This window comes from Corvus moneduloides, chromosome 21 (genome assembly GCF_009650955.1).
Source record: "Corvus moneduloides isolate bCorMon1 chromosome 21, bCorMon1.pri, whole genome shotgun sequence".
Taxonomy (NCBI): domain Eukaryota; kingdom Metazoa; phylum Chordata; class Aves; order Passeriformes; family Corvidae; genus Corvus; species Corvus moneduloides.
The window spans coordinates 3,723,396-3,745,160 of record NC_045496.1 but is presented as its reverse complement, the minus strand read 5'-3'; the positions used below and the strand labels follow the sequence as shown (position 1 = coordinate 3,745,160).

Here is a 21,765-nt window from a genome sequence, read left to right as displayed (position 1 = left end):
GGATGGATGGAGGGATGGATGGAGGGATGGAGGGATGGATGGAGGGATGGATGGAGGGATGGATGGAGGGATGGATGGATGGATGGATGGATGGATGGATGGATGGAGGGATGGGTGGATGGATGGATGGATGGATGGATGGATGGAGGGAGGGATGGATGGAGGGATGGAGGGATGGATGGAGGGATGGATGGGTGGATGGATGGATGGATGGATGGATGGAGGGATGGATGGGTGGATGGGTGGATGGATGGAGGGATGGAGGGATGGAGGGATGGAGGGATGGGTGGATGGATGGATGGATGGAGGGATGGAGGGATGGGTGGATGGATGGATGGATGGATGGATGGATGGATGGGTGGATGAATGGGTGGATGGATGGGTGGATGAATGGGTGGATGCTCATCCCATGGTGGAAGGCATCGGGAAGGCCAGGAGTGAGCTGAAACAGCCATGGGCTTGGAATGTCACCCACAGGCGAGCACGGAGGGTGGGAAAAGGAAGGCGCTGGTGGATACTGGGAGCTTGGGGCTGCACCTGCTGGGCGAAGAGTCATCTTCATGGGAGGGCTGGAGCAAGCTCCCCATGCATCTCCTGCAGAGCAAGGCTGGAGCAGAGTTGATCCTGCCTGGAGCATCTTTTGCGGGGACACGTGAATCTGTGTTCCAAAGCGTGGAGATGGTTATTGCAAAGCCACTTTATTTCTGGTGTTGTTATTGGCAGGGGAGTGGGAGTGCAATACAATTTTAGCCACCCTGATGTCTCTGTGTCCCTTACATCCCACCTCCATTCCAGAGCAGCTTTTTCCTCACATTACATGATTCCTCCGACTGTACAAAAGGGACTTTTTGCACCTGAAATGGCACAAAATGAGCTGGTCCTGAAGAGCAGGGTCAGGTGTGGGCAGTCCTGGCAAAGCTGATGGCTGTGTGTCCCCACCACCATCACCAGCCCTGGTCCCCACCAGCTGCAGGAAAAAAGATTTCCTTGCATATGGCAGGAGCAGGGGAGGACCAAGCTCTGTGTGAGGCTCAGCCAGGATGAACTTGCACATGGAGAAGGATGCCTGTCACAGCAGGAGCTGCAGGAGCAGGGCAGGAACTGCCCAGCCAGCAGCACCTTTTTTGTTTAAAAACATTTAAAAACATCCCGTGGAAGATCAGGGTGAATCTTCAGAGCTCCTGAGTCAGAGACCACCCCTCAGATAAACTCTGCTTCCCAAAGATCACACAAACCTCTCCCACCTCCCACTGGCACCATCCCCTGGATCGCACAACGCTCTATAAACACACCCAGAGAACGCTTTTGTGTCTTCCTGTCCTTTTCAGATATTTTGGGTATTTGTGGCAATCTCTCCTGTTTATATAACAAAGCCACAGCCCAGTGTTTGTGACACCATATCCATGGAAACCCTAATATAGCATGCACAGGCGAGGAGATCTCATTAGGTGGCTCAGCTGCGGCAGCACTGGGGAGGGAATTTCTCTGGGATGCTCTGCTGGGAAGGGGCCTGGCTGCCCACCCAGCCTGGAGCACCTGGCAGGGCAGTGCCACCTCCCAAAGAGCAAACAGTGCTTTCCTTTGGCTAATTTTGGCCTCTCTCCTGCTGTCCCATCACCGTGGCACAGCCCAGCCACCCACCTTTGGCTGTGGAGGAGATCTGGGGGTGCATGGCTGGAGCAGGAGGAGAGGCAGAAGAGCTGGAGCTTCTCAGTCAGGGCAGCCCAGTCCTCACCTTCAGTGCCAGAGCAGGAGCAGTGAGACTGAGCTGTAAAGATCAGCTCAGGTCCAGTTCTGTCCCAGATTTGGCTCAGTGGGGAGGTCTGACTGCCCAGCTGGGGCTGGTTCCCCTTTGGATGTGATCCTCGTGGGGAATGAGGCAAAAGTTCTCTTCCACGGTGTAAGATAAAGAAAATCTGGTCCTGAGGAAAGCAAAACAGTTTGGGAGAAAGCAAGAAGCTGGAACAAGCAGAGACTTGGCTTGGGGGATGTTACAGCATTCGGGCTGTAAGGCACAAACGCAGCACAAGGAGGAAGGAACGGCTCTTCCCACCCACCTCTGCTGGATCACAAGTCACCTCCAAGTGTCCTGTCCTGGCTGGCACGTGGCACATCTGTGAGTTAAAACAGCCCAGGCTGCTGTCACGAGAGGAGGTTCCCAGCAAAACCACACAGCTCGCTGTGGCCCAGGTGACACAGGGATGCCAAAGACACTTTAGAGAGGGCAGACACTCACCTGGGCCTCTGCTGGGCAATTGAAACTCAGCCTGGCAGCCCCAGTGCCCTCCTGGTGCACAGCAGAACCAGCGAGCAGCCTGCAGATCCCTTCTGACCTGTTATGGGGACAGGAGTGGGCAAAGCGATCCTTTGGGAAGGATGATGAACAATCCTTCCCACCCTGGGGTGTAGCAGAACAGCTCCTGGGAGTCATGGGGCTGCTCCATGGCTCTGATTTGTAGGGTTAGGGGTGGATCTGGCCGGAGAAATCGCACACATTGACCAGGGCAGGGGTCCCTGTGGCCCTGCAGGGTCACCCATCCACGTGCGCATCCCCCCTGTGTGCCAGCCCCCCTTTCCCCCTTCTCACACCGTGCCGGCTCATTTTGTGCCATTTCAGGTGCAAAAAGTCCCTTTTGTACAGTCGGAGGAATCATGTAATGTGAGGAAAAAGCTGCTCTGGAATGGAGGTGGGATGTAAGGGACACAGAGACATCAGGGTGGCTAAAATTGAGTCAGGCACTGCCAAACCTCATCAGCACCGAGGCAAATTCGATCCTGGGGCTGGATGGGGCTGTGGATAGCAGAGCCCCCGGGGCATGGAGAGCTGCACCGGCCGCGGCAGCAGACAGAAAGCTTCCCTTCCCCTTCCCTTCCCCTTCCCCTTCCCCTTCCCTTCTCCTTCCCTTCCCCTTCCCCTTCCCCTTCCCCTTCCCCTTCCCTTCCCCTTCCCTTCCCCTTCCCTTCCCCTTCCCTTCCCCTTCCCTTCCCCTTCCCCTTCCCTTCCCCTTCCCTTCCCCTTCCCGTCCCCTTCCCTTCCCCTTCCCTTCCCCTTCCCTTCCCCTTCCCCTCCCCTTCCCTTCCCCTTCCCTTCCCCTTCCCTTCCCCTTCCCTTCCCCTTCCCTTCCCCTTCCCTTCCCCTTCCCTTCCCCTTCCCTTCCCCTTCCCTTCCCCTTCCCTTCCCCTTCCCTTCCCCTTCCCTTCCCCTTCCCTTCCCCTTCCCTTCCCCTTCCCTTCCCCTTCCCTTCCCCTTCCCTTCCCCTTCCCTTCCCTTCCCTTCCCTTCCCTTCCCTTCCCTTCCCTTCCCTTCCCTTCCCTTCCCCTTCCCTTCCCCTTCCCTTCCCTTCCCTTCCCTTCCCTCCCCTCCCCTCCCCTCCCCTCCCCTCCCGTCGCTGCCCTTGCCCAAATTGAATTTCCATTTCTGTTAGCGAGGCAATGGATTATCGCTCGGAGGGGTGCTGCCTGCTTCAGCCCCTAATTTGGCGCATCAATTGTGTTTAAACTGCTTACCTGTAAGTCAGCTGTTGTTCCAGGCGGGCAGCCCTCGCTCCCGCCGACGGAGGCGGCTGCTCCCCGCTCCCTGCCACCCGTGTCAGGCACTGCTGCTGCGGGGGCTCTGGAAGCCACCGCTTATCCCCAGCTTTGCATCCAGGGTCACGAGTGGCAGCGAAAGGGGAGTCACCGGGAGGGTTTGGATGTGCGGCTCTGCAGAGATGGGGTCAGCAGCACCCGCTGGGGGATGAACGCTACTGCCGGGGCCCAGCCAGCCCAAGCCAGCCCTGCCCTGGGGCTCACAGCCCGCTCCGGGTATTCCAGGGGCATCTTTTCTGCTCGGGGGGAGGGACATGGGGTGTGCGGGAGCACCCGAGTCCCATCTCCAGCACGGGCTGCTCCGTGCTGGCACCAGCCGGCGTTCCCTTCCCCAGGACCTCCCACACGGGCACAAAGTGGCTGCTCTGCCTTCGAGGAAAGGGGCAGGAGCCACGGCTCCCACCCCACTGCTGCTACCGAATGGTCCGAGTTTCCGAGTCAGGAAACTCTGGCGTTTCTGCATCTCCTTGAAGTCTTAAAATAAACACCCCGAGCAGTGAGTGGAAAGCTGGATCCTCGCTCCTTGCCTGGATTTATGAGCCACGACTCGGGAGAAACTGAAGGGGGGGGGGGGGGTTGGAGAGAGATGTACATAATTTTTTTCCTCTCTTCAAATAAATTCTCACCGCTTATCTGCAAAGTTCAGCTGTTTTCAAGCTGACCTGCCCGTGTTCTGCTGTTCCACTGCAAATTCCTCCTGTGCAGGAGAGCTCAGGAGCTGCACTTGCACACGCCAGCAACCTGGGGTTTCATCGCTGATAGAGGGAGACAGAACTCGTTAGCTGAGGACCCCCTCCTGCCCCCGGTGAGGATCACTTTGCCTTCCTGCCGTGCTTGGCAGCTCAGCTTCTTCTCTTTACAACGAGGAAATGAAGCCAAGAGAGGAGGACAAGTGGGTGAATCTGCTTGGAGGAGATCAGGGATGAGGAAGGACAAAAATCTGTTCTATGGGGCTTTTGTAAGGCAGCCAGGCTTCTGTAATGCTCGAGCACCAGGGCTGGGGGATGAGGGACATCCATCTGATGCCTTCAGTGCTTCCAGGAACGAGCCCAGGAGCCTCAGGAACAGGGGAAAATGCTGCATCCTCCTTCAGGAAGGTGAACAGAGGCATGGATGGGGTGAGGTGCAGGTCCAGCTCCTCGGGCAGAGCCCAGGAACAGCTCCAGTGAACACAACCCCAAAGATGCCATGGTGGCAGCATTCCCAGGCAGCTCCAGTGACCTCCTGCCATCCATCCAGGGCTTTTAAGGCTTTTAAGGCTGACACCAGCAGCAGTGGCAGGGCTGGTGTGGGACCGGGCTGTGCACTGGAGTCACTGGGGGCAGGGATGGGGCTGAGGGATGCTCATCTGGGAGAGCTCAGCTCTCCATCCCTCCCTCTGCCTTGGCCTTTTGCCTGGCGGAGCTGAATGAGAGACCTGCGAGCAGCAGGTCACCCGACAAGGAGAGACGGCCGGGATCAATTGACGCATTCCTGAGTAATGGTTGTGTCTTAGGACAGTAAAACCTCCTCGGGTTTAACGTCGAGATGCACACATTGATGATTCATTAGAACGCCAGGCTGAATCCGTTTCCTCTCATTACACAGGGCTGGGAAAGGCGGATCTGCCCCTGTGACATTGCTGCAAGGACCAGGAGTGAAACCCAAGCCCCGGAGGGGACCGGAGGGGACCCCGCACGGGGGGGATCCGAGAGCACGGCCCGGCACGTGAGGTGGCATTAATAAAACAACGCCACCGACTCGGAGACCAAAGCCAGGCGGTGTGTGTGTGCATCAAAGAGCTCCAGGCAGTTCGTTATAATTCCAATTAACGTGGGAGAGTTAATAACCGAAAGAGAATCCATCAGACTTTAAACAAACGGGAAGGGGGAGGGACAGGGACTAAAGGTGTCTTTAAACCGGAGCCAAAGTCTCGGTTGCTACAAGAGCAAAGAAATAACAAATACTGAACACATCCAGAGGTCTGGGCAGGTGGGAGCTTCAGTGGATGAAAAGTGGCGTGGGAGAGGAGCTGGGCTTTGCTGGGTTTGAAAGCACCAGAATTAAATCCCACAAAGGCCAGAAAGGAGAGGAGAGAGGAGAGGAGACATCTCTTCTCTTGCTGTTTGGGGGAAATCAGCATTTCCTCTGGCACTGAGCTTTGCAGGGAAAATATTTCAAACCCCATCAATGTTATTGAATGCCTGGGAGCTCAGACAAGGCTCAGGGTCCTTTGGTCTCGCTGTCTGGCCACCTTTGGGGTGATCCCAGGCTGGGTTATAGGGACAGCCAGGCCAAAGGCACCACGAGCAGAGCATGTCCACAAGGGCTCAGCCAGAGCAGCCTGTGAGCAAACAGCCCTTCCCAGCCACTAAGGAAGATTTAAGAGCGAATCACATCAGCCCAGTCAAATCCAATTGCTATTGATAATGTCCATGTGCAATTAGAGCCAATTAAGGGGAGACAGCAAATGACAAGTGTTTGGCCAGGAGCTGACGGGGGTCAATACACCAGCCCAATTTCCCAACAACGAAATGCAATTAAAGAGTATCACTCACCCGGCTTGCCCAGAAGGGCCAGCACATAAATGGGCACGGCCAGGCGCCGGGTGCCGTCCTGGCAGGATGCAGAGCTCCAGGAGCAAGTCCTGCTCCTGCCCCAGCCTCAAGCCGCGGGAGGTGGCATCCATGTACTTCACCATGGTGGCGGCGTTCCTGGTCATCCTGGTGGTGGCTCTGCAGGGCTCGGCGCCCCGCGAGAGTTATTTCCCCTACAAGGTGCCTCTGGATCCCCAGGGGCTGCTGGAGCTCTCCTGGAATGTCAGCTATCCCGAGCAAGCCGTGCATTTCCAGCTCCTCATCAGGGAGCTGCAGTTCGGGATCCTCTTCGGGATGTCGGACAGGGGCGCGTTTGAGAACGCCGACCTGGCTGTGCTCTGGAGCGATGGGCACAACTCCTACTTTGGGGTGAGTCACTTGTGTGCTTGCTTGGAGGCTTTTGGGGTTCCCCCCCCTGCGGGTGAACCTGGCTCGTGGTTTGGTAGAGTGGGGTACAGGGCACGGCACACGCTGGACCGGCCCCACTGCTCAGGGTCCAGCAGGTCTTGGGGGTTTCTACCCCAGAGGAACCCACAGATGAGGTGGTTTGACACAGGGATTAACCCAAAAGAGAAAAGAATGAACACAGCAGCACATCAGCAAGGCTGAGGGACCCCGGAGCTGGATGTGTTTAGCTGCAAAGACACACACAGAGGGTGCATCAACACCCTGCTTCACTCAGTCACATTAAAAATTAACCACAGCTCCCATTAATGGCTCCGAGACAGGGCAAAAGTCACCAGGCAGAGAGGCTGCTCCTGCCAGCAGGAAGCACCTGGCTGAGAGTTGCATCCACAGGGATCAGTGGGATAACAGGGCAGCCTGGGATGCTGTCAGAAAGTAAAGGTGCAAATGTATTTGGGTGAGATGTAAATGGGAGTGGGGGGAAAACTCATTTCCAGTTGTGTTGTTTGCTATTGCTGCTGCTGCAAACTCCATCCTTCCTGCCACTGGCTGGCTGCTGGGTTCCTCTTTGGGTTGTTTTCCCACCCCTGGGCTCTCCAGCCCTATCCCCAGCCCATCACGTTGGGCTGATTGTGCTTGTGCTCAGCTGAAGAAAGCAATTCCCATTTTTCCCCGTGTGAGGCTTTCCAGTAAGTTAAATTTTACCTCTCTGCTTACTTCAAATTAGCCATAAAACACATTCCTTTGCAATCAGCCGCAATGTGATCCTCAGTGTAACGAAAGCATGAAAAGAGGGGTTTATTATCTGCGCTGTTTTCCTGCTAATTACCAGCCTTTCAGGGTCTGTGGTGGCCCGAATGCTCCAGGATTTCACAGCACCCTGTTAAGAAAACATAAAGGATCATTTCTAATCTGCCTTCGTGTGCTCGCCCAAAGACAAACAGCCCTGAATGAAACACCCGGCAGCGCTCGGGTTTTCTCTTTCACTGAACAGCATCCTGCAAGGAGATCTCAATAAATCTTTCCAGCCCTGGTTTTCTCCCTCCCAGCAGCTTTTCTTCTGGATAAGCGTGTTGGCTGTTAAAAAGATCCAAATTCGCTCAGCCCCCCCATGTACTATGAGATTAACTTGCGCTCCATATTCCTACGAAAACAAATGTCATGCGAGCTCCACGGAGCTGATTTCCCTCTCCCCCTCTAAGGACAATATGTTCTGGAAATATGACTCTATAGTTCTGGCTGAAATGATGCCAAGTTGCTTTATCCTCTATCTTCTGGCTTTTCCTCTCAAGATAAGAGAACCAGTGCCACTTGTGTACGTACAGCCAGCTACTTCCTGGGTACCTTTTCTGAGTAAACAAGAGAGACCCACAGGAGAAACAAAAGATCAAAGAAACAACCCTGTTCAAATCCAAATTATCACAGGATTTTATGCTCCAAACCTTCAAATCCTGAGGCACAGGAATAACCTACTGCTTTGCTTCGTGGGGTGGCTTTGTCACCATCCTCTACAATGAGTGGTGCTGGGCTGCCAGAACAATCTGACCACAAAAAAATTAAGGATTTTGCAGAGGGGCTGCAATTTCTAGGGCTGACATTACATCCCAGCAAGGGTCTGATCTTAAATTGTGGGAGGCTGGTTTATGCCAAGGGTTTTGGAGAGCCCATCACCCCCGTCCACAGGGTGCCCCCGAGACAAACACACCCAAAATGCAACACAGACTGATGCAACACCTTCATGTGTCCCGGGGGGCTTTCCTCCCTCCCTTCCCGACCTTTCCCCCCTCACATCACGCCTTGTAAAGGTCTTTCTGCAGACCCTTACTGCTGGGTCAGGTATTTCACAGGTCTGCCTGAGCACCAGGGATCCTGTGGCAGAGGCCATTCCGGCATGGATCTGCCCAGGGAATGCATGGAGCAACCAAAGTACAGGCTTCCTCCAGCTCTGGGATGCTGAGGGTAGACAGGAGGAGAAACTGTGGTACCTATGGAGGCACCTCCTGGCTGAGCAGGCTGCTCTTTCTCTCACAGGATGCCTGGAGCGATGCCAAGGGGCAGCTCCACATGGATTCCCAGCAGGACTACCAGCTCCTCGGGGCTCGCAGGGCTCCTGAGGGGCTCTACCTCCTCTTCAGAAGAGCCTTCAGCACCTGTGACCCCAAGGACTACCTGATAGAGGTATGGCATCGTCCTCACCCTGCCATGGCACCTCCCAGCCCCATCCCAGCCCTGGGGCACGGCTCCAAACCCATCCCGCAGGGTTGTGCCTGGCTGTGGGCACAGCATCAGGTGTTGGTGCTGTGTGAGGCAGAGAGGAAGTGAGCTGCAGGTGTCAGCCCTGGGCCATGAGTAATGTTTGGCACCATCTATTCACAACCCCTCCGAAAGCTCTCTGAAGTGTAGCTTTTAGCTCGTTTGCATCACTGAACATGCGTTGGGTCTATATAAATCCCTCCTGCATCACTCTGCTCGGCAGTCTGGAGCCAACTGTTGGGAGTGTTACGAAGAGGGGTTGGTGTATCAACAGGAGGCAGAGAGGAGGGTTGTGACAGGAGCTGGGACAAAGGGACAGCAAACAGAGGTGCTGCTCCCTGCTCCTGCGTGGCTCGGTGACATCGCCCTGGCTCTGCATCCACCTCTCCCCTGCAAGCTGGGATTTGGGGGAAACTTTCCCAGTGGGGGATGTCAAACAGCTCAGGGTCTCAGCCACAGGCCCTGGCTGCAGGCAGGAATCTGTGCGAGGCTCATCTCACATGAAAGCCTTTGTGGGCAGGATATTTTAGAGCCAACGTGGGCACAGAGTGTCCTCGAGTTTTTGCTGCTGGTGTTCAAAAGCTTGTCTTGTGGTGAGAAGTGTCTGCCGTCTGCCAAAACGCTGAGAGCCCTGGAGGGAAAAATCTCTGTGTGCGAACCAGGAAAACACTCGCTGGTCTTTATTCTCTGATCCTTTAGGAAGAGATTATTCTCTTTTTCCTTTCTCTCTTATCTCCTGTCCAGAGCTCTCTGCGTTCTTGTTGGCAGTAGACATTTTCAGCAGAGCTTCTTGTGGGACTTTTCCCCTGAAAAGAACCTGGGAGAAAAGGGAGGATTTTCAGGGAGAAGTTTTGTTTCTGCTGTGGCTCCCCAGGCCATTGCTGGGCTGCAGGGTGGGATGAGCCCTGCACTGATGGGTTTGTCCCAGCCTGGAGCTCCTGAGGGGCTCTGAAGGAGCAGAGAGGATGTGTTACCCTTATGGGATTGATGCTACCTGGGGAAAACTTTTCACACTTTCCCAGCTGGTAGGGAACCCTCAGTGACCACATCAGCCAGAGAAATACCCTGGAATCCCCAGTTTTCCTGGGACAGCACAGCAAAGTGAGCTGCTGGGGCAGTCAGGGTGGGGTCACAACACCCATTTCTGGGTTCATGTCCCCAATGGTCCATGCAGCTCCTGAAAACCACCTGACGTATTCTGCTCTCGCTTCAGGATGGCACCGTGCACCTGATCTATGGGATCCTGGAGGAGCCAGTGCACTCCCTGCAAGCCATCAACATCTCTGCCCTCCACGGGGGGCTGCAGAGGGTGCAGCTGCTCAAGCCCAACGTCAGCATCCCTGAGCTGCCCAGCGACATGAAGACCATGGAGATAACGGCCCCAAATGTCGTCATTCCCAGCCAGGAGACGACCTACTGGTGTTACATGGCAGAGCTCCCAGCAGGCTTCCCCAAACACCACATTATCATGGTAAGAGGAGAAGGGGGCAGGGCAGTAATTGTGCTCACATCCCGCAAATGCCATGTCACGGGGAGGCTTTCAGACCCAGACAACTTTCCAAACAACAACTTCCAGGTCCACCCCAGCAGTCAGTAGCATCCTCATGTCTCCTAGAGTGTCTCAGCAGGAGTGGCCAGGAGGTCTCTTCCCAGCTGGCACATCCAGCAGGTTCCAGGGCAGGCTCAGAGCTGACTCCCTGCGGAAGGGACGGACCCACAGCAGGATTTTGGCACACAGAGAGCCATGAGGAGCATACAAACATGGGAAACAAAGGAGCAGGGCTGGTGAGAGCAGGGCAGAGTGAGCCAGGATGGGAACTGGCTCCTAAAAGATGAGGCAATGACCGAAAAAAAGAGAGTTACAGACATAAATGCAACTTGTGGGCATTACCCAGACGCGTTGCTTGGGCCACCTCCTGAAAGGAGAGGCAGAAACCTGCTGGTAACCCCGAGGAAAGGAGGAGCTGCTGGGAGAGCACCCAGCAGGTGTGGGGGTGGCTCAGGAGGTGACCTGGCACATCCAGAGTCAAACCCACGCCGCGGGGAGAAGGAAAACCTCCAGACACTGGAGCTGCAGCGAGCGCTCAGTGGTTTCGAGGGGAGAGACGGCGCTGCAAAGGAAGGCTCAGAAGGAGGATTTTCTCTCTAACAGATGGTGTGAAGTGAATCATCTGTGTGTGAGCACAAAGTGTGTAACTCCTGATACCTTCCCGCTGCTGCAGATCACTTCTACAGCTGGCACTTTTAGCCAGAGCTGTTCCTCAGGCTTGAGTCACTCTCTCTACACCAAATTCCCCTCCCCGTGCCCCAAGCAGCTGTTGGATAGAAACAAAACCCCAAGAGCTGCAGGCAGAGCTACAACAACAACACTGTCAGGACTCTCTTAGGGAAAAGCAACATCCCCAGGGCCACCTCAGCCCTGCAAAACTGGTAAAGGACTCAATCATCACAAAACAGACCAAGATCTTCTGCTGATCCCCATCTGTTGCTGGGGAAAGGATGAGCTGGTTCTCTGTGGGTTCTGGTGGGCTCTGGGTTGGTCCCTAAGCCAGCCAAGAAACTAAATGTTTCCACAACTGACCTCATGCTCCTTGGGCACTAATAACATGTGGGTCCCCCTTTGGAGCACCCAGATGCCTAACTCTGGCACAACCTCCTCTTGGGAGCCAAAATATGAGCTGAAAGCTCTTGGCCCTTGGTGCCTCACGCCCAGAGCAAGCTTCACTCCCCGTCCTGCGGCAGAAGCCGGTGCCAGGTCACAGACATTCCTGCCCTGGCTCCTCGCGGAGCCTGCAGGCCCCAGGGATGGGCTCTCAGAGTGTCCTCTCCTTCTGGGACCTGCTTTGCAGTACGAGCCAGTGGTCACGGCGGGCAATGAAGCTCTTGTCCACCACATGGAGGTTTTCCAGTGTGCGGCCGAGTTCGACAGCTTCCCCCACTACAACGGGCCCTGCGATTCCAAGATGAAGCCAGACCGGCTCAACTACTGCAGGCACGTGCTGGCAGCCTGGGCCATGGGGGCACAGGTGGGTGTGACAAGGGACACGTCCCCCTGGGTGACAACTGCCCTTCCCAATCCCATTGCCCTGCAGGGGCTGCCCTCACCCTGTTCTCTGCTGGGGTTTGGCTTCAGCCCTGTCTGACCTTCCCAGCCCCATCTGACCTTCCCAGCCCTGTTTGACCATCCCAGTCCCGTCTGACCATCCCAGCCCCGTCTGACCTTCCCAGTCCCGTCTGACCATCCCAGCCCCGTCTGACCTTCCCAGCCCTGTTTGACCATCCCAGTCCCGTCTGACCTTCCCAGCCCCGTCTGACCATCCCAGCCCTGTCTGACCTTCCCAGCCCTGTTTGACCATCCCAGCCCTGTCTGACCTTCCCAGTCCTGTTTGACCATCCCAGCCCTGTCTGACCATCCCAGCCCTGTCTGACCTTCCCAGTCCTGTTTGACCATCCCAGCCCTGTCTGACCTTCCCAGTCCTGTTTGACCTTCCCAGTCCTGTTTGACCTTCCCAGCCCCGTCTGACCTTCCCAGCCCCGTCTGACCTTCCCAGCCCCGTCTGACCATCCCAGCCCTTCCCAGGTGTCTCTGATTTCCCAGCTCACCCCAGCCCTCCTCCTCATTGGTGCCATAAATCAGTGGGGTGGGACACTGGAACAGCTGCCCAGGGAATGGTCATGGCCCCAAGCCTGAGAGAGCTCAAGGAAGCTTTGGAAAACGCTCTCAGGCACTTGTGGGATTCCTGGGGCTGTCCTGTGCGGCCAGGAGTTGGACTTTGAGGATCCTTGTGGGTCCCTTGTAACTCAGGGTATTCTGTGCTTCTGTGACGGTACTCAGGTGTTGTGCCACTGCATCTGGAACGAGAGGAGCTTTTGGAAGCAAGAGCAGCTCTCCAAGCACAACCAAGGGCCCAAGTCATGTCCCTCAGCCCATGGTGTGGGGCAGGATTATCCCCACACGTTCCCTTGGGCTTTTTGGCCTTGTTCCCAGGAAACTGCTTCCCTAACACCCTCCCTTCTGCTTCCAGGCTTTCTACTACCCTGAAGAAGCAGGTCTTGCCTTTGGTGGCCCAGGCTCCTCCAGATATTTACGCCTGGAGATCCATTACCACAATCCCCTGGTGTTCAAAGGTGAGGGGCTGGGTGGTGCTGCCCACTGCCTTCCCTGTTAGACCATGGCAGGAGAGCTGGGGGAATTTCAGGAAAGGACTGATGCCTTCTGAGGAGCCCTCTGGCCTAAATTGTGGCCCTGTCTTCAACTTTGTGGAGAGATGACGGTCCAGATCTGTCCCTGCAGGAAGAATACATTGAATTGCCACCTTCTCAGCAAAGTCATCCTCACTGAAGGCTGACAAGTGCATGCCCAGAGGTGGGGAAGGATGCTTGGGAAAGGAGCCTGCAGGCAGAAAACTGCCCCTCCAGAGTTCCTGCAGGGATGTGATCCAGGGCAACACCAGCATTGAGCTGGGCTGTCTCAGGGGTCCCCCCAGGTTCCACACAAGGTGGTGGGGCTGGCTCTGAGCTCAGAGCAAGAGTGACAGCGGTGCCAAGGCACCAGAGAGACCAGAATGGCTGAGGAGAGGGGGGATGTGGATGTTGTTTTCCTGTTCTCCCGCTTCGATAACATTGTCAGGAGACACATTGGAAAAAAAAGAAGGATTCCAAACAACCCAGTTTCTTCATTACCATAAAAACAAGCAGCTTCTTGACTACCCAAGTATATTCTTAGGAGGCCAGAGCATATGTACTGTGGATCAGTCATAGCATATTCGGCAACTCGAGAAGAAACACGGCTATAAATACGAAGTTCACGTCTTCCATCATTTAGCTGCTTTTTTCTGTTAACCAATAGTGTCTCCCCCGTTATTCTTATCCCTGGGTGGGCTCCAGCCTGGAGACAGGGAGTCCAGAGCTGGCCTGAACCCCTCCTGATCTACTGACCCTGCTCTTTCCCTTTGCCTGCATGGCCTTTTGGGATTTTGGGATGTGCCTGTTAAAGAAGCTGCAATGAGTCTCATCCCTGAGGGAGTTCTCCAAAGCACCCCATGCTCTGTCCTGCTGCTTTGGCCTCCCCAAAGGCACCCCTTACCTCACTCTCTTGGGACGATTCAGCCTCAGGTCAGTGCCCTCGCCAGGGAACCATCTGGGGCCACTCACGAAGGCTCGCACAAAAATCTGTAGGATTTAAAACAATTTCAAGCAGATGAAGGACGCTGTGAGCGAGAGGCTCCCCACGGCAGCACAGCATCGTTTTTCACCTGTCTGTGTTTTTCACCTTTCACCTTGTCCCTGCAGTGACCTGTCCTTGTCCTCTGGTCCCCCAGGTCGCCGTGACTCCTCAGGGATCCGGCTGTACTACACGGCCACCCTGCGTCCCTACGACGCCGGAATCATGGAGCTGGGCTTGGTGTACACGCCAGTGATGGCCATTCCCCCTGGAGAGGATAACTTCATCCTCACAGGGTACTGCACTGATAAATGCACCCAGCTGGTGAGTGCTGTCCCCTCCAACCCGGCTGCACCTCAGAGGAGAAAGGTTGCCCGTGGTTTTTCCCAAGTCCCAGGCAGCACCAATCTCCAGGCTCCCAATTCCAAGTTTTAAACTCACCGTGAGGCAGTGCTGGAAAGAAAAATCTGCTGTGTACAATAAACAGAGAGCAGCTGGTTGGGATGCGCTGAATCCCCCTGGAAGCAGCTCTCCTGGGGAGCCATCTGCTCCAGCTCCCCGGGGTACCATTCCCATAAAACTCACTGCCGAGCTGGCCGTGTCCCAGTGGTGCTTTCCCTCCCAGGGATGGCAAAATTGGCTCCTGCTTCCAGGGAGCTTGCCAAGAACTCTCTTGAAGGTGGTTCCAAAGGGCCCACCTTGCTCTCTCAGGGAAGTTTTGGTGTGTGTTTTTGTAGGGCCTACCCACAAGTAATCATTTGTGCCACCACTAACGAGGGCAGGGAAGGAATCAGGATCTGGCTCAGCTGCTCCTGCTGCCCTGGAGTGTTGGTTTGGCAGCAATGAGGGTCTGTCCCATGGCAAGGAGCTCACTGAGATGCTTTTCCAGGGGTACAGTGATCCCCTAAACCCCGTGTGAGAGCCAGAACAGGGACAGCGAGTTCCCAGCACACAGCAAGGGGATGTGAGGGAGGGGAGAAGGACAGGGCTGGGCACGGGGGCTTGAGCTGTCCTTTCTTCCCCCAGGCTCTGCCCACTGCTGGCATCCGCATCTTCGCCTCCCAGCTCCACACGCACCTGGCAGGGAGGAAAGTGGTGACGGTGCTGTCCCGGGACGGGAGGGAGCGGCAGGTTGTGAACGCTGACAGGCACTACAGCCCTCACTTCCAGGTACAGGGGGCTGCAGGGGAACTGGGGGCCTGGCTGGATGTCACAGCATTGCTCTGATGTGTCCCCGTCCCTCCCCTCCCAGGAGATCCGCATGCTGAAGGAGGTGGTCGCAGTTTTCCCGGTGAGTTGTTCCAAAAACCATTCTCAAACAGCACATCCTGATCCCATGGCCCTGAGTCCCCTGCCTCCTTCCATCACCCTATCCCATCTGGGGACTCCCAGGAGGGCTGCAGGAGTGAGGGTCCCTGGGTCATATCTGCCATCTCCACGCAGATTCTTTGGGGACACCGGGCCCCCTCTCATATGGCACAGAATTGGTGTGTGGGCAGCCAGGAGCTAAATTAAGCTCCTAATTCAGCTGGGCTTCGTCTGGCAGAGGGAGGCTCCTCAGGGGGTGAGGCTGAACCATGGTGGTGCCCCTTCTCCTTGCTTGATGGAAGGAGAGGAAGAGATTCAGCATCAGAGTGGGAGTGGGTGGGAAAACAGGGGTGGTGCCCCAGGGCTCTTCAGATGGGGAAGGACCTGGCTGCAAAGCTGAAGGCACCTCCTGGAGCTGCCGTGCCCCACGAGGCTGCTCAAAACACTCAGCACCCACTGGAACCATGCCCAGGGCTGTGCCCTGGGGTGTCCCCGTGGTCCCCAGCAGCGACTGTGGCAGGGAGGCTGTTGTGCCATCAAGTCAGCTCCAGATCTGGCACTTCAAACTGTTGCTAAGTGCAATTTTTAAGGTGTTTCCAAGCCTGCAGAAATTCTTAAAAAGCGAGGAAAGCAGGAAACACCATCCCTGGGATGCAGCCCTGGGGAATCTCCGCAGGGGATGCAGGTTTACCAAGGGCTCCTGTGGGGCTGCAGGCGGTGCTGGTGGGCAAACAGGCTCCTGATATGGGGAGCAGGGATTTCTATGTGGCACACTCCCCAGTCCCTAAATTTTCCTGTGTTTGAACCCCCCAGGGCGACGAACTCATCACCACGTGCACGTACAACACCGAGGACCGGAGCAGAGCCACCGTGGTGAGTGCAGGGGCAGCTCCCCTGCCTTTGTGGGGCACCCCAGGGTGGGCACCTGCATGAAGCCAGGCTGAAACACAGCCAGAAGCAAAGGGAGGGTGGGAAGAAGGGAACTCACAAGGCTCTGCTGCCTGCAGCGGGGATGTGAAGGTGCTAATTGTGAAGTAGCATGTGTCACTCTAATTCCCATCACAAACTGTTCCACCAGGGATTAATTGTAATTAAAGAGAAGTGGCATTTTTTGACAGTGCATGTTATTTCCTTACATAGGCAGTGAAAAAAAAAAAATAAAAGAGCCTGTCAGAGGTACCATCAACAGGGACAAGGCTAAATATAGCAGAGGGATTATAGGAAATCTGCATTTTAATGTAAACCACACGGTCTAGCCTGGAAGTCTGTCCTTGCACAGAGGGCAGACAAGCAGAGAGCTGCCCGTGCCATGCACCTGAAGGGGTGTGAATACCCTTCTCTGTCTCTATCATCTCTATCTCTCTAGATATCCAGATACCAAGATATAGATAACAGATAGAGATTATAGATGTAGATCCGTGTGAGTGTGCACACAGGGGTGTGAGCTCTGTGCCCTGCTGCCCTCCCTGCCCCTGTGCAGCCCCAGCCAGAGCCCCCTTCCATCACCTTCCTGCCTGTGCCACAGGGAGGGTTTGGCATCCTGGAAGAGATGTGTGTGAACTACGTGCACTACTACCCCCAGACCCAGCTGGAGCTGTGCAAAAGCGCCGTGGATCCGGGCTACCTGCACCGGTACTTCAACCTCGTGAACAGGTAAAGAGCCCCTGCACAGCGGGGCTGGGGGGACAGGGAGCACTGATAAAAAAGCCAACCCCAGGGTTTTGAGGATGTCTGTGTAGTGAGAGCCACCAGGAAGGGAGAGCAATCCCGGGGAGGGGCTTCTCAGCAAGAGTCAGTGTGTGACCAAGTGCGTAAATGCAAAATATTCCTTATAACCCAAGGCAGACACCAAGGATCCACACCACAGGAGGAGGCTGCAGCCCATCCACCCATGAGGAGAGGGGAGATGCTGACCTTGCACAGGGTGTCCTACCCATGGGCTGGTCCCAAATCCTGCCCTGCAGGTGCTGGCTGCTCCAGGCTCTCCCTGTGCCCAGCGCCGACCTCGGAGCCATTCCAGGTCCCTGCTCAGGCAGGGAGGAATTAGTCACATCCAGTGCTGCAAGGGGACAGCACTGCTGGGTTTCAGCGTGGCCTTTCTCCCGCCCAGGTTTAACGACGAGGAGATCTGCATGTGCCCACAGGTCTCCGTCCCACAGCAGTTTTACTCCATCCCCTGGAACACGTTCAACAGGGATGTGCTGAAATCCCTCTACGGCTTTGCTCCCATCTCCATGCACTGCAACAAATCCTCTGCCGTCCGGTTCCCGGTAGGTACAGCCTGACTCCCAAAGCTTCCCGACAAAATTCCCAGGTGTAGGGTCAGGTGTGCGGTGCTCAGGACACATCCAAAGCCAGCAGGCTCAGGGCAGGGGGCTGGAGCTGCCAGGAAATCGCTGGCATCAGCAGGACACGGAGCCCAGCCCAGCCCTGTGCTCAGACAGTACATCTGGAGCCCACCGTGGATGCTTCCAGCCAGATCCAATTAGGAGATGCATTTGCATAAAGTGATTTGGAGGCTGCTTTTGCTGAGTGCTAAAGTAGGGCCAGATCCAAGGAGAAACGTGAGGTGGTTTTTAGGATTTTGGCAAATCACCCCAGGTCCCAGCAGAGTGAGCTCATTATGCACAGCATCTGTGCGGCCTCTGAACGTGGTGATCCAGCAAAAGGGGAAGGATAAAGGATGGAGAGGTCTTTAAAATAAAACCAGGCCCAGTGACGAGGGACATGATGATGATGGTGAGGAAGATTTAAAACCACTGCTGGCATCAGCTTCCAATGCCATTTATCAGTGTAATAAATTTGGATGATACCTTGTTCCTGGATCCAGTGCTGTCCACTGCAGCACAGGAGGATGCTGAGCTGGATTGAAGGGATCACCATCAGCTTTCTGCCACAGTAAATTCCCTTTAGCAAAGTTTCACTCTGGAGTGGGAAAAAAACCTTTCCAGTTTTCTGGAACTGGAGATCTGGCATCTCTCAGCCATGCAGAGCTTTGCTGCAGGGACAGAAGCGGTGCAGAAGTTTTGTGCAGCAGCAGAATTATGAGTCAAACCTCTTAATTTATGACCCAGACAACTCCCTTGATTTCAGAGAGGTCTGGGGAGCTGTCAGGAAGGGACTCGAGCAGAGCAGAGCTGATGCTGGCACGAAGTGGGTCACGAGCATCGCAGCGAGGGCGAAGGAGCCTCTGCTCCGCTGGTGTTTCAGAGCGAGCCCAACTTGGAGACATCTCATTTATTCCATACTGTTTCTGCCAAGAGAAAAGCACCAGCTTCTAATTAAGCTCAGGTTTTTGCAGTTCAGTGATCCCAAATCTGATGATTTCTGGAAGGAACTGAGTGCTGTTAATTATCGAGCCAAATCTCAAGATAACACTTGTGAGCGGCAGCAGGGACGGTGCCGTCCCCAAGTCCCCAGCAGCCGCAAGGGCTCGCAGTAAACTCTCTCTGTTCAGATTTCCACTCGAAAGCACTGAAAACAACAACTATCAAGACACTCCACATGTCTTTGATCTCTCCAAAAAGCAGGCTCTGGGTTCGGGATGTATCAGCAGGGCAGACGCCGCAGCAGATGGGCTCGGGGCTGGAGCCGAGCCCTGGAGCAGGAGCACCCTAAAGATGCTTAACTGCTCCCCTAAGCCATAAGGGCACAGGAAAGGAGTTGTTTCTCCAGCTGGTGCTCCCCTGCAATGCTGTCCCCTCGCTGGTCACTCCCCATGAGCTTTGGAAAGGTCCCTCCATCCCACTCCATCTTTCCCCAGGGTTTTCCCGCTGCTGGTGCAGGCTCTGGCCCGTTTCGCTTGACATACCAGGAGAAATTTCAGCTGAAAACATAAATTCCACTTTCATCTCGCTGATGACTCATGGCTCTACCTCTCCTCTCCAGACCTCCCTCCTCCTGCTCACGCTGCGCCTCAGCCTCTCGCTGACATTTCCGCATGAACACGCAGCCGGCAGCCGAACCGGAGCATCACCGCCCCGCAGCTGAGCCCCCCGTGCCCTCCCAGCTCCTGCCCACGTCTCCACCGGCCACCAGGCCAGGCCAACATCACATCTGAGTTAGATCCTGCTCAGTAGGCTCAGCCCCGGGCACTGCCTGCACCTGGCAGGTTGCTCTTTGCAGGGAGCATCCCCAAAGACAAGGTGCCTCCACAGATGCACAGAGCTGGGGGGATTTGTCCTGGCTGTGGCCACCACGAGTCCTGATGGCTGTGACAGCCCTTCCCCAGCTCTGCTCCATGGCCCCTCAGCCAGGCTGCTGCATCCTTCCTGCTCCACGGGCATATCCATGCTGGAAATTCCAGCCAATATCTGGTAGGAAGCATTTTCCAGAGCATGGTGGGCCTGTGGGACTCCCTGGTTTGAGCTGTCTCCACCTGATTTGGCAGGTAACAATTTTTGAGGTGGAAACACCCCAGCTGGAATGGGTTTGTGGAACGTGGAGCACCTCAGACGTCTGCGCCGCTAAGGGGGTGTGTAGGTGCTTCTGCACTAGGAATAATTAGTGATGCCTCTTGTGAAAACACCCAGATTTGGGCTAAAACCACCTCAAACATTAAAGCTCACATCATTTCTCCGAGCAGGCAGAAACACCGAGCCTCCAAGCACCTGCAGGCCCGCCGTGGTCTCACAGCGCTGCTCTCTCTTGCAGGGCGAGTGGGAGAAGCAGCCGCTCCCCAGCATCACCGAGAGGCTGCCGGAGCCCGTCCCTCACTGCCCGCCCGCCCCGGGGCCTCAGCCTGCTGCCCCCGTGCCCCTGAAGCTGGGCCAGCTCCGGAGGGTCTGACACAGTGCTGCCAGCAGGACGGGAAGCGCCTCCAGGCAGGAGCATCCATGGGGAACATCCCGTTGCGCTGCCCACGCCGCGATGCCAGCCGGTGTCCTGGCCCTGCCTCCGGAGGGGGCTGGGGCTCATGAGCCGGGGTTCAGAAAGTCCTCCGGGGATGGGGAGAGCTATATTTAGTGCGTTATTAGCAATCCTGGCTCTGAGTAATGCTGCTTCCCACCCCCGGAATAATAACAGCGAGGTTTGCTATTGTGCCGAGCCCGGAGCGGGGGAAAGGAGCTTGTTTTCCCGCAGGGAAACTGAGGCACGGAGCAAAGGAATGCGTGGGAGCAGCATAAAAGCCTTGCCAGTGTCCCACGGTCCTGTCTAGCTCAGGATGGCTCCACAGGTGCTCCCCCACGCTGGCAGCTGTGGCAGGGATGGATGGAGGGATGGAAGGATGGATGGATGGATGGAGGGAGGGAGGGAGGGAAGGAAGGAGGGAGGGGGGATGGAGGGGTGCCACAACACCCACCCAGCACTCCCCTCCCTCCGGCAGGGACTGCAGCTCCCCACCACACTCCCTCCCCCACTCCTCCATGCTTGGGATTATTTTCTTCTGATGCCACCAGATGCCAGTGGCTGGGACCAAACGATGCCTCTAGGATAGGGTTTAGGAAAGGGGAGGGGGGGAGGGGGAATGACAAATCTTTTGTCAGGAAAAATTGCTCCATTAAATAACTAAATGTAAAATAAATTGCTTTTTGCTGTTGAGGTCCAAAGGGAGAACACTCAGGAGGAGCAGAGGAGAGGCTGGAGGTGCTGCAGGAGAGGCCGTGTCCATCCCAGCTTGGTGCCTGTCCTTGCTGCCTTGGGACAGGTGGGAGCAAGGCCAGGTGGCCCCCAAAATCGCCTTCCCAGCCACCTCAGGTGTAAGGGAAATCTCAAGTCAGAGCACTGCACATCAGAAAGGATTTTTGAAAGCAAAACTTGATGTTCCAGGCACAGAGTAGATGCCTGGCTTGGCAGGGAGGCAGAATGCTCCTTCCCTCAGAACAGGGCCACAGCCACCCCTCCCCGGCCCTCTGCCTGCCAGAGGGAGGGCAGTCACCTCCTATTCAAGAGAAATTCATCTCAATCTTGTTTTTTAATGTTTTCAGTAAAACCAAAGCATTTCAGAGTTCACGCTCTTGCCCATGGCACGAGGGTAAGGAATTGAAATCAGCTCTGAAGCGGGTATGACCCAGGCAAACCTAGTCAAGGGAAATAAAGGGAAGAGCAGGGAGTGAGATTATTCCTTCAGGCGGGTGAAAGCTTCGGCAGAGAGCCCAGCGAGGGGACCAGAGCAAGGGATGGTGATGGGCACGGGCTGGGAGTTGCTGATCGTTCCCTTCAGTCCAGGCTGTGTGCATGTGAGGCCAAACCTTCCCTGCTGCCCCCAAGGCTGGCTCTGAGCTGCCAGAGGCTGCAGGGGTTTGAGCTCAGGGCTCAGCCCCTGCCAGCATCCCCCTCTCCATCAGGAATTAAAGGAGCCACCTCCAAGGTGACCTTCGGGAAGGTGCCACAAGGGACCAGGGAGCTGCCAGTGGATGGGGCCAAGGGCAGCTGTGGGGTCAGTGCCCCCGTTGGCCACCTTACACCATAGCCTGTGCCAGGAGCAGCCCAGAAAAATTGTGGTTGCCCCTGGCAGTGTCCAAGGCCAGG

General features: G+C 55.8%; 2 protein-coding genes across 3 annotated transcripts; one reads left to right on the top strand and one right to left on the bottom strand.

Moving 5' to 3' along the window:
• Positions 1 to 355: 355 nt before the first annotated feature.
• On the bottom strand, positions 356 to 4,185 carry LOC116454538. 2 transcript variants are annotated; one of them, XR_004244131.1, is made up of 4 exons: positions 3,508 to 4,185; positions 2,237 to 2,333; positions 2,058 to 2,114; positions 356 to 1,922 (listed from the first exon to the last, which is right to left on the bottom strand). XR_004244131.1 is itself a non-coding variant. In XM_032131281.1 (4 exons), exons 1-4 carry the CDS (start codon positions 2,429 to 2,431, stop codon positions 559 to 561), a joined length of 633 nt encoding a protein of 210 aa, XP_031987172.1. In that variant the 5' UTR covers positions 2,432 to 2,829; the 3' UTR covers positions 356 to 558. The 2 variants fall into 2 exon arrangements, 1 of the variants encoding a protein (XP_031987172.1); XM_032131281.1 differs by lacking the exon at positions 3,508 to 4,185 and having other exon boundaries at positions 356 to 658; positions 1,642 to 1,922; positions 2,237 to 2,829.
• A 1,889-nt stretch (positions 4,186 to 6,074) lies between these two features.
• DBH (dopamine beta-hydroxylase) lies at positions 6,075 to 21,034 on the top strand. The gene is made up of 12 exons (XM_032130442.1): positions 6,075 to 6,533; positions 8,601 to 8,747; positions 10,036 to 10,293; positions 11,672 to 11,848; positions 12,848 to 12,950; positions 14,144 to 14,310; positions 15,013 to 15,156; positions 15,239 to 15,277; positions 16,108 to 16,167; positions 16,820 to 16,947; positions 17,405 to 17,564; positions 19,948 to 21,034. Exons 1-12 carry the CDS (start codon positions 6,102 to 6,104, stop codon positions 20,080 to 20,082), a joined length of 1,950 nt encoding a protein of 649 aa, XP_031986333.1. The 5' UTR covers positions 6,075 to 6,101; the 3' UTR covers positions 20,083 to 21,034.
• Positions 21,035 to 21,765: the final 731 nt, after the last annotated feature.